This window comes from Schistocerca piceifrons, chromosome 3 (genome assembly GCF_021461385.2).
Source record: "Schistocerca piceifrons isolate TAMUIC-IGC-003096 chromosome 3, iqSchPice1.1, whole genome shotgun sequence".
Classification (NCBI taxonomy): Eukaryota; Metazoa; Arthropoda; class Insecta; order Orthoptera; family Acrididae; genus Schistocerca; species Schistocerca piceifrons.
In genome coordinates, this window is record NC_060140.1 from 717,169,759 (window position 1) to 717,189,748 (window position 19,990).

At 39.7% G+C, this 19,990-nt stretch overlaps 1 protein-coding gene and 2 non-coding genes across 3 annotated transcripts in view; 1 reads left to right on the top strand and 2 right to left on the bottom strand.

Annotated features, from left to right (window-relative positions):
* Positions 1–19,990, bottom strand: part of LOC124788990 (cytosolic carboxypeptidase Nna1) — a 580,471-nt gene that overhangs the window by 520,363 nt on the left and 40,118 nt on the right. Inside the window, exon 2 of the mRNA XM_047256278.1 lies at positions 7,533–7,708. Within this exon, the coding sequence (XP_047112234.1) occupies positions 7,533–7,708 (176 nt within the window). The remainder of the gene's footprint in view (positions 1–7,532; positions 7,709–19,990) is intronic.
* Positions 2,701–2,775, bottom strand: Trnas-cga. The gene has a single exon. It is a non-coding gene; the product is annotated as a tRNA-Ser (tRNA).
* On the top strand, positions 4,429–4,503 carry Trnal-caa. Its single transcript has one exon. It is a non-coding gene; the product is annotated as a tRNA-Leu (tRNA).

Below are 19,990 nucleotides of genomic sequence, written 5' to 3' on the forward strand. Positions count from 1 at the left end.
GCAATACTGACCTTGCGACTTATCTTAGAAGAAAGATTAAGGAAAGGCAAACCTACGTTTCTAGTATTTGTAGACTTAGAGAAAGCTTTTGACAATGTTGACCGGAATACTCTCTTTCAAATTCTAAAGGTGGCAGGGGTAAAATACAGGGAGCGAAAGGCTATTTACAATTTGTACAGAGACCAGATGGCAGTTATAAGAGTCGAGGGACATGAAAGGGAAGCAGTGGTTGGGAAGGGAGTAAGACAGGGTTGTAGCCTCTCCCCGATGTTGTTCAATCTGTATATTGAGCAAGCAGTAAAGGAAACAAAAGAAAAATTCGGAGTAGGTATTAAAATTCATGGAGAAGAAATAAAAACTTTGAGGTTCGCCGATGACATTGTAATTCTGTCAGAGACAGCAAAGGACTTGGAAGAGCAGTTGAATGGAATGGACAGTGTCTTAAAAGATATAAGAGGAACATCTACAAAAGCAAAACAAGGATAATGGAATGTAGTCTAATTAAGTCGGGTGATGCTGAGGGAATTAGATTAGGAAATGAGGCACTTAAAGTAGTAAAGGAGTTTTGCTATTTGGGGAGCAAAATAACTGATGATGGTCGAAGTAGAGAGGATATAAAATGTAGGCTGGCAATGGCAAGGAAAGCGTTTCTGAAGAAGAGAAATTTGTTAACATCCAGTATTGATTTAAGTGTCAGGAAGTCATTTCTGAAAGTATTCGTATGGAGTGTAGCCATGTATGGAAGTGAAACATGGACAATAAATAGTTTGGACAAGAAGAGAATAGAAGCTTTCGAAATGTGGTGCTACAGAAGAATGCTGAAGATTAGATGGGTAGATCACATAACTAATGAGGAGGTATTGAATAGGATTGGGGAGAAGAGAAGTTTGTGGCACAACTTGACCAGAAGAAGGGATTGGTTGGTAGGACATGTTCTGAGGCATCAAGGGATCACCAATTTAGTATTGGAGGGCAGCGTGGAGGGTAAAAATTGTAGAGGGAGACCAAGAGATCAATACACTAAGCAGATTCAGAAGGATGTAGGTTGCAGTAGGTACTGGGAGATGAAAAAGCTTGCACAGGATAGAGTAGCATGGAGAGTTGCATCAAACCAGTCTCAGGACTGAAGACCAAAACAACAACAACATTGGCATGAACTACACCCTCCACGTACTTTGGGTTAAATGCCCTGATAGTTCACTGATGCATTACATGCCTTGCAAAATCGTTACTAATTAGACCACACTACACACCTCCAACTAGCTACTGTCCAGTTTCTGAGTTATTTGTCCTCTTCAACAAGTGCAGCTTTGCATGCTGCTATGATCAATGACTTTTTGTGAGGTATCTCAGTGCAAATGTCCACTGCAAAATGGTTGCTTTGTTATATTCACCCAGAAACCAATTGAGATGGCTCTGCATTGACTGACAGCAATAACTCAAATCAGGTTTGAAGCTGATCATCACTGACATGATATGAACCTTATCTCTGGTCCCTGTCAGTCATGATCTTTCTAGAGTCACTGTTCTTACATCATGACACATGGCTGCATGTGTTACATCATTCATTGTAGACACATTGGACTGTCCATGTTGATATATCAACAAATTAATCAACTTCATTCATGGTGTAGTCATGGTCACATCCAATCACAAAGGCTCCTTTCTTCCATTAGGTCACGTCTCCACATCGACCCATCTTACTGTGCTGATTCCATACAACTGAGTGATGCTTATGCACCACTTCACTGCCATGACTTACACCACTGGTGGGGGGTCTCGATACTGCCAGGCACCAGTTTTATACTATCTACAGTGCTCCAAACTCAATTTTGCACTCTTTTAGGAGAGGCACAAACATTCAATCTGGAGAGTTTATTATTTTCACAATTTTGTACTCCCTTCATAACTAATACATTTATCTCAGTTGTGACATGCAGAAAAAACTTAAGGAAGATTATTTAATCAAAATATGATGCAGTGATCAAAATATGATGCAGTGATGCCAAGCGCAAGCTGTGGCATTGATTTTGTCAAGACTGAGAAAATCAGAGTTACTATGATGAAAAACAGATCCATGTGTGTGTATATATATAAAATGTAAGAATGATTGCCTTTGTATATGCCAAATGAGTAAATTAAATAGAGAATATTGTCTCAGCTGTGTGACTAAATTCATGATGTGATAGGTCACAGTTTTTAATAAGGGATGGGAAGTCATCAAGTAAAACAGAAGTGATAGCTGCCATTTCCCAAGGAAAAGTTACAGGCACTCGGCTGTTCCCAATCTATAAACAATTTAGGAGACAATCTGGGCAGCCCTCTTAAATTGTTCATAGACAATTCTGTCATTTACTGTCTAGAAAAGTCATCAGAAAATCAAAACCAACTGCAAAATGATTTAGACATCATGTGCATATGGTGTGAAAAGAGGAATTGACTCTCAATAAGAAAAAGTTTGAGATCATACACATGAGTACTAAAAAAATCTGTTAGATTTCTGTTACATGATAAATCAAATAAATCTAAAGGCTGTCAATTCAACTAAATACCTAGGAATTAAAATTACAACAACTTAAATTGTAATTATCATGTAGATAATGTTGTGGGGAAGGCAAACAAAAGGCTGAATTTTATTGGAAGAGCACTCTGAAGATGCAACACCATCACTAATGAAACTTCCTGGCAGATTAAAACTGTATGCCCGACCGAGACTCGAACTCGGGACCTTTGCCTTTCGCGGGCAAGTGCTCTACCAACTGAGCTACCGAAGCACGACTCACGCATGGTTCTCACAGCTTCACTTCTGCCAGTATCTTGTCTCCTACCTTCCAAACTTTACAGAAGCTCTCCTGCAAACCTTGCACAACTAGCACTCCTGAAAGAAAGGATAAAGCGGAGACATGGTTTAGCCACAGCCTGGGGGATGTTTCCAGAATGAGATTTTCACTCTGCAGCAGAGTGTGCGCTGATATGAAACTTCTTGGCAGATTAAAACTGTGTGCCTGACCGAGACTTGAACTCGGGACCTTTGCTTTTCGCGGGCAAGTGCTCTACCATCTGAGCTACCGAAGCACGACTCACGCCCGGTTCTCACAGCTTTACTTCTGCCAGTCACTAATGATAATGCCTACATTATGCTTGTCCATCCTCTGCCAGAGTATTGCTGAGTGGTATGAGATCCTTACCAGATAGGAATGATGGAGGACATCAAAAATGCACAATAGAAGGGCAGCTCTTTTCATATTTCATGAAACAGGGGAGAGACTGTCATGGATATGATAAGTGCGTTGGGATAGCAATCATTAAAACAAAGGCACCTTTCGAAACTTCCTGGCAGATTAAAACTGTGTGCCCGACCGAGACTCGAACTCGGGACCTTTGCCTTTCGCGGGCAAGTGCTCTACCAACTGAGCTACCGAAGCACGACTCACGCCCGGTACCCACAGCTTTACTTCTGCCAGTACCTCGTCTCCTACCTTCCAAACTTTACAGAAGCTCTCCTGCGAACCATGCAGAACTAGCACTCCTGAAAGACAGGATATTGCGGAGACATGGCTTAGCCACAGCCTGGGGGATGTTTCCAGAATGAGATTTTAACTCTGCAGTGGAGTGTGCGCTGATATGAAACTTCCTGGCAGATTAAGACTGTGTGCCCGACCGAGACTCGAACTCGGGACCTTTGCCTTTCGCGGGCAAGTGCTCTACCAACTGAGCTACCGAAGCACGACTCACGCCCGGTACCCACAGCTTTACTTCTGCCAGTACCTCGTCTCCTACCTTCCAAACTTTACAGAAGCTCTCCTGCGAACCATGCAGAACTAGCACTCCTGAAAGAATGGATATTGCGGAGACATGGCTTAGCCACAGCCCGGGGGATGTTTCCAGAATGAGATTTTCACTCTGCAGCGGAGTGTGCGCTGATATGAAACTTCCTGGCAGATTAAAACTGTGTGCCCGACCGAGACTCGAACTCGGGACCTTTGCCTTTCGCGGGCAAGTGCTCTACCAACTGAGCTACCGAAGCACGACTCACGCCCGGTACCCACCGCTTTACTTCTGCCAGTACCTCGTCTCCTACCTTCCAAACTGGCAGAAGTAAAGCTGTGGGTACCGGGCGTGAGTCGTGCTTCAGTAGCTCAGTTGGTAGAGCACTTGCCCGCGAAAGGCAAAGGTCCGGAGTTCGAGTCTCGGTCGGGCACACAGTTTTAATCTGCCAGGAAGTTTCATATCAGCACACACTCCGCTGCAGAGTGAAAATCTCATTCTGGAAACATCCCCCGGGCTGTGGCTAAGCCATGTCTCCGCAATATCCTTTCTTTCAGGAGTGCTAGTTCTGCATGGTTCGCAGGAGAGCTTCTGTAAAGTTTGGAAGGTAGGAGACGAGGTACTGGCAGAAGTAAAGCTGTGGGTACCGGGCGTGAGTCGTGCTTCGGTAGCTCAGTTGGTAGAGCACTTGCCCGCAAAAGGCAAAGGTCCCGAGTTCGAGTCTCGGTCGGGCACACAGTTTTAATCTGCCAGGAAGTTTCATATCAGCGCACACTCCGCTGCAGAGTGAAAATCTCATACTGGAAACATCCCCCAGGCTGTGGCTAAGCCATGTCTCCGCAATATCCTTTCTTTCAGGAGTGCTAGTTCTTCATGGTTCGCAGGAGAGCTTCTGTAAAGTTTGGAAGGTAGGAGACGAGGTACTGGCAGAAGTAAAGCTGTGGGTACCGGGCGTGAGTCGTGCTTCGGTAGCTCAGTTGGTAGAGCACTTGCCCGCGAAAGGCAAAGGTCCCGAGTTCGAGTCTCGGTCGGGCACACAGTTTTAATCTGCCAGGAAGTTTCATATCAGCGCACACTCCGCTGCAGAGTGAAAATCTCATTCTGGAAACATACCCCAGGCTGTGGCTAAGCCATGTCTCCGCAATATCCTTTCTTTCAGGAGTGCTAGTTCTGCATGGTTTGCAGGAGAGCTTCTGTAAAGTTTGGAAGGTAGGAGATGAGGTACTGGCAGAAGTAATGCTGTGGGTACTGGGCGTGAGTCGTGCTTCGGTAGCTCAGTTGGTAGAGCACTTGCCCGCGAAAGGCAAAGGTCCCGAGTTCGAGTCTCGGTCGGGCACACAGTTTTAATCTGCCAGGAAGTTTCATATCAGCGCACACTCCGCTGCAGAGTGAAAATCTCATTCTGGAAACATCCCCCAGGCTGTGGCTAAGCCATGTCTCCGCAATATCCTTTCTTTCAGGAGTGCTAGTTCTGCATGGTTTGCAGGAGAGCTTCTGTAAAGTTTGGAAGGTAGGAGACGAGATACTGGCAGAAGTAAAGCTGTGGGTACCGGGCGTGAGTCGTGCTTCGGTAGCTCAGTTGGTAGAGCACTTGCCCGCGAAAGGCAAAGGTCCCGAGTTCGAGTCTCGGTCGGGCACACAGTTTTAATCTGCCAGGAAGTTTCATATCAGCGCACACTCCGCTGCAGAGTGAAAATCTCATTCTGGAAACATCCCCCAGGCTGTGGCTAAGCCATGTCTCCGCAATATCCTGTCTTTCAGGAGTGCTAGTTCTGCATGGTTCGCAGGAGAGCTTCTGTAAAGTTTGGAAGGTAGGAGATGAGGTACTGGCAGAAGTAAAGCTGTGGGTACCGGGCGTGAGTCGTGCTTCGGTAGCTCAGTTGGTAGAGCACTTGCCCGCGAAAGGCAAAGGTCCCGAGTTCGAGTCTCGGTCGGGCACACAGTTTTAATCTGCCAGGAAGTTTCATATCAGCGCACACTCCGCTGCAGAGTGAAAATCTCATTCTGGAAACATCCCCCAGGCTGTGGCTAAGCCATGTCTCCGCAATATCCTGTCTTTCAGGAGTGCTAGTTCTGCATGGTTCGCAGGAGAGCTTCTGTAAAGTTTGGAAGGTAGGAGACGAGGTACTGGCAGAAGTAAAGCTGTGGGTACCGGGCGTGAGTCGTGCTTCGGTAGCTCAGTTGGTAGAGCACTTGCCCGCGAAAGGCAAAGGTCCCGAGTTCGAGTCTCGGTCGGGCACACAGTTTTAATCTGCCAGGAAGTTTCATATCAGCGCACACTCCGCTGCAGAGTGAAAATCTCATTCTGAAAGGCACCTTTCATTTATGGTGAGATCTTTTCACAAAATTTCTTTCACCAACTTTCACTTTTTAATGAGAAAATATTTTATTGCCGTCAATCAAAAAAAAAAAAAAAGACATGAGCATCACAATAAAATAAGAATAAAATAAAAGAAATCTGAGCTTGTATGGAAAGATTTTAGTTTCATTTTCCCCGTGAGCTGTTACAGAGTGGAACAATAGGGAAATAGTCTAAAGGTGGTTGGAAGAACACTCTACTCAGCACTTAAGTATGAACTGCTGAGCAGTTGTACAGATATAGATGTCTCTAATTTGTAAACTTGATCAGACAGAATTCTTGATCTACTGGAGACAATAAATTAGTAAGCAACAATTACTTTACCACTTGAATATATTATTTGTGAAGAAGAGGTCACATATGTGCTATGAACTGAAGCTTACAGTCTAAGAAGAACACCATCACACTCAATAAACATTGCAGCATTATTGTACTGTTGCAACAATTGTGTAGAAAACTTCTCAGTGCCAAATTTACATCTACATCTATACTCAACAAACCACCGTGAAGTGAATGTCAGAGAGTATGACCCAAAAATGGAGGACGAATAACTGTTTCAATGCCTTTGTGCATGCAGTAATTATTCTAATCTTATCCTCATGATCCCTATGTGAGCGAGATACATAGGGGGTTGTAGTATACCCCTAGAGTAACAATTTAAAGCTAGTTCTTGAAACTTTGTTAACAAACATTCTCAGGATAGTCTACATCTATCTTCAAGAGTCTGCCAGTTCAGTTCCTTTAGTATTTCTGTGACACTCTCCCACAGACTAAACAAACCTGTAACTGTTCATGTTGCCCTTCTCTGTACATGTTCAACATCCCCTGATAGTCCTATCAGGTATGGGTCCCACACACTTGAGCAATATTCTAGGATGGGTTGCATGAGTGATTTGTAGACTGATTGCACTTCCTCAGTATTCTACCAATAAACCAAACTCTACCACCTGCTTTGCCCAAAATTGAATCTATGTGATCATTGTATTTCATATCCCTCCAAAGTGTTACATCCAGGTATTTGTGAGTTGGCTGATTCCAACCATGACTCTTGATAGTATAGTCATAGAATACAACATTTTTACCATTTTGTGAAGAATGGTAAAAACAAATTACAACTGTTCAACTGCATTCCATTTAAGCAAATGAAAAATATTACATGGGAGGTCAAATGTTGTAAAAAAACTATTTTAAATAGTTCAATAAACTATTTTCATACAAAAACAAAATCAAAAGATGAAACTCATGAATCATTAAAACAACCAAACTAATGGTACACAGGAATTGTTCAAAAAATGTACATACTTAATCTTGTTGTTTGTGAGTTTGTTGCAGATTAACCAATTTCTAAATATATAAGTTAAAGAATGAACGCTATAGGAATTTTGTGGTTTTCCTCATATTTTACCTGACATTCGGTTGGCCAGCGAGCAGCTTGCTGTGGACAGTCTAATTCTTTAGGCAAGGCAAACAGATCACGTGGTTCCTTCAACTTCGCAACTGGTCTCAGAGTCCTATTATCAGTGTTGATCTCCACTTGATTTGATTTCAGAGTGTTCTGTAGAAAGCTGCTGAGGTAACTTCCTATATTTTTTTAAAAACAGAATTTATTCAGTATGACTAAAATGTAATTTCATTTGGAATGACTTACTTTATATCACAACATGTATTTCAAAACAATAAAATGAACCATCATTTTAACTTCTGAAACTGAAATGCTCATTTCCTTGATTTCTAAAACCAACAGCCTACAAACTATGAGGTACAGGCAGTTTGTGACTAATCTTTTTTGCCCTTTTCTTCTATTGGCACCCTTGATTCAAGCTAGAAACCATAATACAGCATTTGGTATTTATTTCTTTGAAAAAACTACCCTCACAAACCGAGACTGAACTATTGTTGGAGGAACAGTGTGGGAATCACAAATATTTCTTACCAAAACATAATAAAATTTGGCACTGTTAGCGTGAGGCAATGTCAATAGAATGATGTTAGCTTTCCTGTAGTAGTAACAGATTTTCTAATTGCTAATGGGAAAGATTTTAGTAAAGTACAAAACAGGAACTTTTGAGTTCAAATTTAATCAATGCATTTCCCTAAAAGACACTTAAACAAAGCTTTCAGCCACAAACTTCATCAGCAAAAGAGAAACAGAGAAACACACACTATTCATACACACAGGCAAACACACCCCATGCACACATGACCATCAAGTCCAGCAGTTTGGGCCAGAATGTAACTATCACATGTGATGGAAGCAGCAATCTGGAGGAGGCAGGGAAGGTGAAGGGATAGTAGTATTTTCTCTTCCTTCCCCTTCATCTCTTCTCCTGGTTGATGGAGGCACTGGTTCCAGAAGTTTGCATAAGTAAAACCTTTTTTTATATGTGTGTTGTCCTGCTGCCACTTGGTGGTTAGATTTTTTATTTATGCAATTCCATTATATTAAGAAAAAATGTTTGTTTCATAAACAACTTCTTCTTATATTAGTGCACATGTGTGCACTTGTTTACAGTTACATGACAGCTTAAAACTCATTGTGGATACACAGTCTTTGATGTAAATAGTTCAATTAAGTTGAACTGTGTACTTCAAACAATGTGCATTCATGATGTATTTAGCTCATCATGTAAAGAAAAACAAGTGTCAGATGTCTACCGTTACGCAATTCAACATCACACAAGCATCAGTGCTATGTTGCATGTGTAGACATCCCCAGATAGACAAGATGTTTTTTAACTATTTTGTTTTTATTTATGACATACTGTTTTTACTTTTACTAAACCTGGGGGAACTGTGCTACATACCATCCACTATAATGTCAACATCGCATGTGTGATACAGTCATAATCAAACAGGATGTACAAAACAAGTTTTTTAAAGATCAGAAAATGACGGTCTTAACTGCTGAAGCCACTCAGTAGGAATAAATAGCATTGAGAGGGATCTTAGCTATTAAATTTTCTTCAAAGAAAATTCCATAATCATATTTTTGGCACACAGGAGACAAATCATTTGTATGAAGCTGCAGCTGATGAGTGGTAGCAGTATTTTAACATTAATGTAATACTGTATTGTCTACTTAATAAGATTAATGATAAATTTCACCAATTATGAACTCCTCTGAAGTCCAATATCATGCAGAAACTTCTTATTTAGAATTCTCTTTTCGTTCCAGATATATTTTAATCCACATTTTCTGGAGAGGAATGGGTCCGAGCCTACAATTTTAGACAATGAGTAGGGAGCATAAAATTATCTTAATTTTTGTTTCATGGATGTGGCCATCCTTCAGTAGTTCTTCTTTGCTGTGTATATGCTGAACATGATGATTTTCAAATGCACTGGGAGCACACTGCTGCCTGGTGCAGGTTTCTAAATAATGGGTGACATAATTCCCATGGATAGGATACAGCGGTAGCTCAGATGGTAGAGCAGTTGCCCGCGAAAGGCAAAGGTCCCGAGTTCGAGTCTCGGTCGGGCACATAATTTTAATCTGCCAGGAAGTTTCATATCAGCGCACACTCCGCTGCAGAGTGAAAAGCTCATCCTGGAAACAACCCCCAGGCTGTGGCTAAGCCATGTCTCCACTGTATCCTTTATTTCAGGAGTGCTAGTTCTGCAAGGTCTGCAGGAGAGCTTCTGTAAAGTTTGGAAGGTAGGAGACAAGATACTGGCAGAAGTAAAGCTGTGAGTACCGGGCGTGAGTCATGCTTCCGTAGCTCAGATGGTAGAGCACTTGCCCGCGAAAGGCAAAGGTCCCGAGTTCGAGTCTCAGTCGGGCACACAGTTTTAATCTGCCAGGAAGTTTCACATCAGCACACACTCTGCTGCAGAGTGAAAATCTCATTCTGGAAACATCTCCCAGGCTGTGGCTAAGCCATGTCTCCGCTGTATCCTTTCTTTCAGGAGTGCTAGTTCTGCAAGGTTTGCAGGAGAGCTTCTGTAAAGTTTGGAAGGTAGGAGACGAGATACTGGCAGAAGTAAAGCTGTGAGTACCAGGTGTGAGTCGTGCTTCGGTAGCTCAGATGGTAGAGCACTTGCCCGCGAAAGGCAAAGGTCCCGAGTTCGAGTCTCGGTCGGGCACACGGTTTTAATCTGCCAGGAAGTTTCATATCAGCGCACACTCCGCTGCAGAGTGAAAATCTCATTCTAGCCCTAGCTAGCTTTGAAACTGGTAATGCCTAGTTCTTTGGCTAAAGACAGTGCTTTAAGTTGGCACATTTCACTCATCACCGCGCATCCATATTGTTGTTTCTCATCTATATAATCACATAGCCTTTTCTCGAGGTCCGGATGCTCTGCTTTTTGGCCGCGAAATGCCCAGTGGTTACTATTAGTTTCTTGAAGCTGCATTTTATTTTTTCACCAGTCAGGAATACAACTCTCACTCATGTCATACTTGTCATACTTTCTTCCTGCTGCATGGTTTCCAATATTCTCGGCTTCTTCAATAATTTTCACGTTTTCTTTAGCAGTGTACAAGAGATAACGAGAACTTGTAGCCATAATTAACAAGTTTGAAGACATTAATACCTCACTCCTAATGTGCTACTGATGCATCACAGATGGAGGCCCCAACAATGCAATAGTATAAGGGATGTATTGTTGGAGGCGGAGCAGTACCAACAATGTTACGAATAATCCGCGCAACCCAGTTTTTTGTCATAAAATTCGGGAAAAAATATGCGCAGATTATTCGATTATATACGTTATTTGTTATGGCTTTAGGGCACAAAAACTTGAGTATATACGATATGCTTTCTTGGAAGAGATTGCATCTATCTGCAGCTGTCTGCCAGTTCAGTTATTTCTTATTTCTGTGACACTCTAACATGAGTGAAACAAAACTGAGATCATTTGTGCTGTCCTTCTCTGTAGATGCTCAGTATACCTGCTAGTCCTATTTGGTGCAGGCCTCAATAGGCATGAGAAATATTCGAAGATGAGTCAAACAAGTGTTTTGTAAACAACCTCCTTTGTAGACTGGTTGCATTTCCCGGGTATTCTACCAATGAACCAGTCTGGAATATTCTTTACCAACAACTTAGTCTATGGTAATTGATTCATTACATGTCCCAACATATTGTTACACCCCCCTCTCTGAACATCATATGACCACTGGTATAGAACTTTTAAGTGTTACAGGTGAGTGTTCATCGGAGGTGGAGGTATCATCTGGAGTACCCCAGGTAAGTGTGGTAGATTCGCTGTTGTTTTCTATCTACATAAATGATCTTTTAGATAGGGTAGATAGCAATGTGCAGCTGTTTGCTAATGATGCTGTGGTGTACGGGAAGGTGTCATCGTTGAGTGATAGTAGGAGGATACAAGATGACTTGGACAGGATTTGTGATTGGTGTAAAGAATGGCAGCTAACTCTAAATATAGATAAATGTAAATTAATGCAGATGAATAGGAAAAAGAATCCTGTAATGTTTGAACACTCCATTAGTAGTGTAGCGCTTGACACAGTCACATCAATTAAATATTTGGGGGTAACATTGCAGAACGATACGAAGTGGGACAAGCATGTAATGGCAGTTGTGGGGAAGGCGGATAGTCGTCTTCGGTTCATTGGTAGAATTTTGGGAAGATGTGGTTCATCTGTAAAGGAGACCGCTTATAAAATGCTAATACGACATATTCTTGAGTACTGCTTGAGCGTTTGGGATCCATATCTGGTCAGACTGAGGGAGGACATAGAAGCAATTCAGAGGCAGGCTGCTAGATTTGTTACTGGTACATTTGATCATCACGCAAGTGTTACGGAAATGCTTCAGGAACTCGGGTGGGAGTCTCTAGAGGAAAGGAGGCGTTCTTTTCGTGAATTGCTACTGAGGAAATTTAGAGAACCAGCATTTGAGGCTGACTGCAGTACAATTTTACTGCCGCCAACTAACATTTTGCGGAAAGACCACAAAGATAAGATAGGAGAGATTAGGGCTTGTGCAGAGGTGTATAGCCAGTCGTTTTTCCTTGTTCTGTTTGGGAGTGGAACAGGGAGAGAAGATGCTAGTTGTGATATGGGGTACCCTCCGCCACGCACCGTATGGTGGATTGTGGAGTATGTATGTCGATGTAGATGTAGATTTAGGTTAGCATTTCACTTTTGTAGAGCAGAAATGGAGAAAGGAGGAGTTGCCACATTCAACAGGAACTGTCATAAATGTAAGAACATACACATTCATAAATTTTGCCTAGAACAGCATATGAAAGCATGTGCAACAGAAGTAGAATTTCATAAAAAATCCTTCATAATATTAAGTGTATATCGAACACCTGCAAGTAACATTAATCTGATCATAAACTGCCTTGAAGCTGTACTGGCCCATTTAACAACCAAAAACAGAGAAATAGTGATTGCTGATGACTTCAATGTAGATTTCCATAAACACCCTCCCAATAAGAACTTATTTGAGTTAGTAACACTAACATTCAACTTAACTACCACTGTAAAGTTTCCAACTAGGGTAGCCAATTGCTCACAAACAGCCATTGATAATATCTGTATAGAAAAGTCCAATGAACAAAATTATATTACAAAACCAATAGTCAATGGCCCCTTAGATCCTGACATGCAGTTTCTTCAGTTAAATGTAAATACTCTACAGTTAAATCTGAACTCAAAGTTAAATTTGTTAAATCTGAACTCAAGAGGGTAATCAATAAGACATAAATTGATTATTTTAGGACACTCATCAGAGACATTCACTGGAGTGATGTTTATAGTGCTCATGGCATGAATGAAAAATGTAACACTTTTGCTAATAAAGTGCTTCTCTTATTTGAACACTGTTTTCCCCAAAAACGAAACCAAGGTTAGAGCAAAGTCTACAAAGAAGCCAAGGATTACTCAAGGAATAGAGGTATCTTGTAAAACAAAAAGAAAACTGTATCTGTCTATCCGAAACAGTTCTGATGTTGATGCTATAGCACATTACCAGAAATAGAGCAAAATATTAAAGACTGTAATACGGACATCAAAGCAAATATATTACAAGGTAAAGATAGTCATGTCAGATAACAAAATAAAGGCAATGTGAGATATAGTGAAGGAGGAGACCAGTAGAACAACACATGAAGAACAGCAAATAGCATTAAGAGTAAATGATACATCGGTGACAGATGTGTATAGTGTTGCAGAACTTTTTACATCTGTTACTGAAAAGATGGGGTTGTCAGGCTCTGTAGATGCTGCCATTCTCAAAAATTTTAGAAAAGATAATGTACAATCGGCTTTATAACCATCTTATCACAAATAACGTACTGTCAAAGTCGCAGTTCAGATTTCTAATGGGTTCTGATATTGAGAAGGCTATCTACACTTACAGTGAAAATGTACTTAATTCATTAGACAAAAAATTGCAGGCAACTGCTATATTTTGTGATCTGTCACAGGCATCTGACTGTATAAATCACAATATCCTTTTAAGTAAATTAAAATATTGTGGAGTAACAGGAAACACTGCAAAATGGTTCAAATTTTATATCTCTGGCAGGAAACAAAGGGTGTTTTAGGAAAGAGACATGTATTAAGTTATTAGGCATATATTAAGCTATCAGGCATCATACAACTGCGAACTAATTACATATGGGGTCCCACAAGGTTCCATCTTAGGGCCCTTACTTTTCTTGTCTGTGTCAATGACCTTTCATCAGCAACATTACCAGATGCTAAGTTTGTTTTGTTTGCCAATGATACAAACATTGCAATAAATAGCAAATCAAGTGTAGTTTTAGAAAGCAGCTAATAAAATATTTGTGGACATAACTAATCTTTGAATAAACACACTACATGCAGTTCAGAACTTGTGTGGGGTGTCCCACAAGTATATGCCTAACGTATGATGACAAGCAGATAGAAGAAGTGGACAGTGTTAAGTTCTTGGGATTACAGCTTGATAATAAACTCAACTGGGAGGAGCACACCACAGAACTGCTGACGCGTCTAAACAAATCTCTATTTGCAAGCAAATTCTGTCAGACATAGGGGATATAAAAATGAAAAATCTGGCATACTACACTTACTTTCACTCCATAATGTTTTATAGGATTATTTCTTGGGGTAATTCATCAAGCCAAGCTAAAGTTTTGCGGGCACAAAAACATGCAATAAGAGTTATATGTGGTGAGAACTCAAGAACGTCCTGCAGAAGCCTGTTTATGGAACTACAGATACTATCTACTGCTTCCCAATATATTTCTTCCTTAATGAAATTTGGCCAAGCGGTTCTAGGCGCTTCAGTCTGGAACCGCGTGACCGCGATGGTCGCAGGTTCAAATCCTGCCTCAGGCATGGATGTGTGTGATGTCCTTAGGTTAGTTAGGTTTAAGTAGTTCTAAGTTCTAGGGGACTGACGACCTCAGATGTTATGTCCCATAGTGCTCGGAGCTATTTGAACCATTTGAACCTTAATGAAATTTGTCATTAAAAATATATGACTTTTTCAAACCAACAGCTGAGTTCATGGAATCAATACTAGAAATAAGAATAATCTTCACAAGGATTTAAAGTCACATCACAGAACTGCAGGAACGCCTTAACAAATCTGTATTTGCAATTCGAGTGTTAGCAGACATAGACGACATAAAAATGAAAAAGCTTGCATACTTTGCCTACTTTCATTCCATAATGTCATATGGTATAATATTTTGGGGTAACTCTTCAAGTCAAACAAAAGTTTTCAGAGTCAAAAAGCGTGTAATACGTATTATTTGTGGAGTAAATTCACAGACGTCATGTAGAAACCTCTTCAAAGAACTGGGTATACTAATCGCTGCCTCTCAGTATATTTACTCCTTAATGAAATTTGTCCTAAATAATATATCTCTTTTTCCAACAAACAGCTCAGTTCATACATACAATAGCAGGAACAAAAATTATCTGCACAAAGACTTAAAAGCACTTACTTTAATTCAAAAAGGGGTCCACTACTCAGGAACACTCATCTTCAATAATTTGCCAGCAAACATAAAAAATTTAGTTACAAATAAAGATCAATTTAAAAGGAGCCTGAAAGACTTACTAGTGGCCAACTCCTTCTACTCCATAGACGATTTTTTTAATAGAAACAAATGATGGATTGTATACAGGATGATTCAAAAAGAATGCCACAACTTTAAAAATGTGTATTTAATGAAAGAAACATAATATAACCTCCTGTTATACATCATTACAAAGAGTATTTAAAAAGGTTTTTTTTTTCACTCAAAAACAAGTTCAGAGATGTTCAATATGGCCCCCTCCAGACACTCGAGCAATATCAACCTGATACTCCAACTCGTTCCACACTCTCTGTAGCATATCAGGCGTAACAGCTGCTGTTATTTCTCGTTTCAAATCATCAATGGTGGCTGGGAGAGGTGGCCGAAACACCATATCCTTAACATACCCCCATGAGAAAAAATCAGGGCTTCTTGGAGGCCAGTGATGAAGTGCTCTGTCACGGGCTGCCTGGCGGCCGATCCATCGCCTCGGGTAGTTGACGTTCAGGTAGTTACGGACAGATAAGTGCCAATGTGGTGGCGCTTTATCCTGCTGAAATATGAATTGTTGTGCTTCTTGTTCGAGCTGAGGGAACAGCCAATTCTCTAACATCTCCAGATACTGTAGTCCAGTTACAGTAGCACCTTCGAAGAAAAAGGGACCAAAAACTTTATTGGCTGAAATGGCACAGAAAACGTTCACCTTAGGCGAGTCACGTTCATACTGAGTTGTTTCCCGCGGATTCTCAGTGCCCCATATACAGACATTGTGACGGTTGACTTTCCCGTTAGTGTGGAAAGTTGCTTCATCACTAAACACAATCTTTGAAACGAAAGATTCATCTGTTTCCATTTGAGCAAGGATAAAATCACAGAAATCGATTCTTTTAATCTTATCAGCTGCAGACAGTGCTTGAACCAATTTCAGACGATAAGTTTCATAACCAACCTTTTTCGTAGGACTCTCCATACAGTTGATTGTGGAATTTGCAGCTCTCTGCTAGCTCTGTGAGTCGATTTTCCTGGGCTGCGAACAAATGCTTGCTGGATGCGTGCTACATTTTCATCACTCGTTCTTGGCCGTCCAGAACTTTTCCCTTTGCACAAACACCCATTCTCTGTAAACTGTTTATACCAATGTTTAATACACCACCTATCAGGAGGTTTAACACCATACTTCATTCGAAATGCACGCTGAACAACTGTCGTCGATTCACTTCTGCCGTACTCAATAACACAAAAAGCTTTCTGTTGAGCGGTCGCCATCTTAGCATCAACTGACGCTGACGCCTAGTCAACAGCGCCTCAAGCGAACAAATGTACAACTAAATGAAACTTTATAGCTCCCTTAATTCACCGACAGATAGTGCTTAGCTCTGCCTTTTGTCGTTGCAGAGTTTTAAATTCCTAAAGTTGTGGTATTCTTTTTGAATCACCCTGTATATTCATACTATTAGTATTGTTATTTCAGCTAAAAAAAAAATTTTTAAAAATTAAAAAAAAAAGTTGACATTTCCCACATCCACGAGGATCTCCTCAGCAAGGATCTATGGAACGAAAAACTAATCTAACCTAATCTAATCTAAAACTTACTCTTGTACACTTGCCAGTAGCCATAAAAAGCTTAAGATCCAATGAAATTCAGTTTAAGAGAAGGCTAAAGGATTTATTGGTGGCCAACTCCTTCTACTCCATTGATGAATTTCTCAGTAGAACCAACTGATTTTGTGGGTTATGTATATATTACAATCAATCTAACTTCTGCACTATTTCAGTGTGTTAATTGTAAATAAGTATTGTGGTAGTTATATTACATATTTACTACCTTATAAATAAGAAAACATTTTTTTTAAATTTTAAATTCAGTGCATTAATGCAATCTAGTAAATGTGTGTTATAAAAGTGTTCACTTAAAAAAAAAGGGGGGGGGGGTGAAAAAGAAGAAGAAGAAAGAAACATGATGATCATTCCACTTGGGACCTGTGGAATGTATATTAGCTTATTTGTTTTGTGGAATGTATATTAGCTTATTTGTTTTAGTTGTAAATATTTGTCATGTATTATTGGTTTTCTGACATGTTCTACAACCTGGAGGACTTCTTCACTATGGATCAATTGCAATGAAAGTAAATCTAATCTCTCTATGAGTTGACAAATTTCAACTGTGACACATTCATATTTCAGTCATACTATACTAGGTTGTTTCATGTAGTGCGCATTTTTATATTTCTGAACATTTAAAGTAATTTGCCAGTATTTGCGTCATTTTGAAAGCGATAAGACCTGTGTGAATATTTGTTTAGCTTTTGTAATACAGTACTTCATGATAGATAACTGGATCATCTGTGAAAATTCTGAAATTATTATTAATGCTGCCTAAAAGATCATTAACAGATAACAAGAAAAGCAAGGGCCCCTATCTAATGTAACAGACCAAGATTTGCTAACTGAAGAATATGATACACCTAATTACTACGCATCACAATACACTTGTACATTTCATTTTTTATAGCTAGTCTTTCAGTTCCTTCATAGTATTACACTAGAGCTATTCAGTCATTTTCACTTTTCTATAACTTTCTTGTATTTACATTCATTATTCTATAAATGGAATAAATAAGCTGCTGAATCAATAAAAGGGAAACATAAAACACTGAACTATTGAAGTTACATAACGCATCTACTTGTAATAAAAAGACATTACTTTTGAAAAAGTTACAATTATTTGAAGAATGGTAATACTAATTATTATTCTCATTTAACGGGTAACTTCTAAAGCCCAAAGCAAGTAAGAAAGAATCTAAATTAAGAGACTTAAAAAAATGTGAAAAGATTTGTGATTTCATAAAAAAAGGATAATGTTAATAAATATTGTTATTCTAATTCTAACAACTTAAAACTTCAAGTAAATTTTAACACAGATCATTTAGTAAAATCATTTCTGTTATGAAATTGTGTAAGTTTATTGTAAGTCGTAACAAAGAAGTAAGCACTATTCTGATTCTTAAAAGATTATTTAAGTTGCCAAAGCAGTGACTTCGTAAGTAGTTTTCAATCAATTTGATTTAGTTTTTGATCCTGTGTTATCGTAATGGGAAGTGGGAAGTGAAAAATCAGTAAATGAAAATCATAAAATTTGGGTAGTGGGAACATTGTTTCTAGTTATGTACGAATGAAAGACGTTTCCAAAACAGTCACCTAATGCTTCAGACAATTTAAAGAAGGAGAGAACCTTCACACAATGTGACCAATAATTTAAACAATATAGACATGTGAGGACTACAGTTTCTTTCTAGAGCAACAAAAAAGAAATAGTTGAATAAACAAAGGAACAGCCAAGGAAAAACAAGTCCAACTACACGCTGCTAGAAGGAAATCTCATAGAACCAAACAGGGGTCAAGTGTGTAGTGTGGCAGATATCATCACTTACTACATACTGACAATGTAAAATAATGATCATGTGTCACATGGAATTAATGTGTCAGTTGTCTGATAGTCTGTGGAGCAGTATTACCTAAAAATAAAATTATCTTCCCTTCCTCTCATATTTTTCAGAAGCAGTGAAGGCTTGTGAGGTACATACAGTTATATACAATATTGCAGTGCCTGTGTTGTTTAGAAGTATACTGCAGGGTTCCATAGGATATACAGAAAGGAACAGACTGGACACACATGGTTGACGACATACAGAAGTTAGGGTGTGGCCATGAGTCATGCACGCATAACCTAATGGTAATGGAAACGCTTGCAATAAGTGTGAAATGTGGGTTCAAGTCGCAGTCCAGCACATTTTCACCATCATCATTCCACTGCACATCTGATGGTAGTCCATATTTACAATTGCAAATACATTTTGTATATTTCATAATGGCTACAGTTGCCGCAGTGTCTGTTCCTTTGGACATGCATGCAAGTACGAAAAAACTTTGCAATGTACTTCTGAACAACACAGGTACAACAATATCATATTCATGTGCCAAACCGAGCAAGAGACCTTAAATTAAAATTTCTCCCCTGTACAGGAATGTACATAAATGATGAGTGAGTGCAGGTTGTAGGCACATAGTTGATGACATTTGGAAGTTTGGGTCTGGTCATGAGTCATGCTTGGATAGCCTAATGGTAAGGTGACCACTCGTGAAAAGGCAGCAACTGTTTATGGGTATTGGTCCAACACAAATTTTCATTGTCATTATTCCATTACACAGCCGATGGTTGTCCATTTTGCAAATGCAAATACATTTCATTTACTTACAGTTATGTTTTCTTCCTACCTTCACAAGGTACTGACAGAAGTAAAGATGTGAGGACAGGTCGTGAGTCATGCTTGGGTAGTTCGGACAGAAGAGCACTTGCCCACAAAAAGCAAAGGTCCCGAGTTCGAATCTTGGTCTGGCACACAGTTTTAATCTGCCAGGAAGTTTCCTATCAGCACACACTGTGCTGCAGAGTGAAAATTTCATTCTGGATCCATAGCATTTCTTGTTTCAACGGCTATTGACGGCCCTTAAAAATTGCGTTCTTTTATCAAAAATGTCTGTAGTTAGTGGAATAACAGAGCAGATAATTAAGTTTTGCACTATAACCATATCGCAAAATACTCTCCTATTTGCATGCTATTATTTGCCAAAATCTTGTTTCAGTATCTCAAACTGTTTATGAAATATGAGGAATTTTGTGGATATTTCAACTGGCTTTATTGCTGGCACAGCACAATGGCAAATGAGTGAGATATGTCAGATCAGTTTTCTCTCCAACCAATTCTAAAGAAAAATTCAATATGTTGGCTAAATTTCATACACTGCAGCATATTATGTAATATGCACCAAACGAAAAGTCACAGCAACATCTATTTTCCATTACAAACTTTTTTGAAT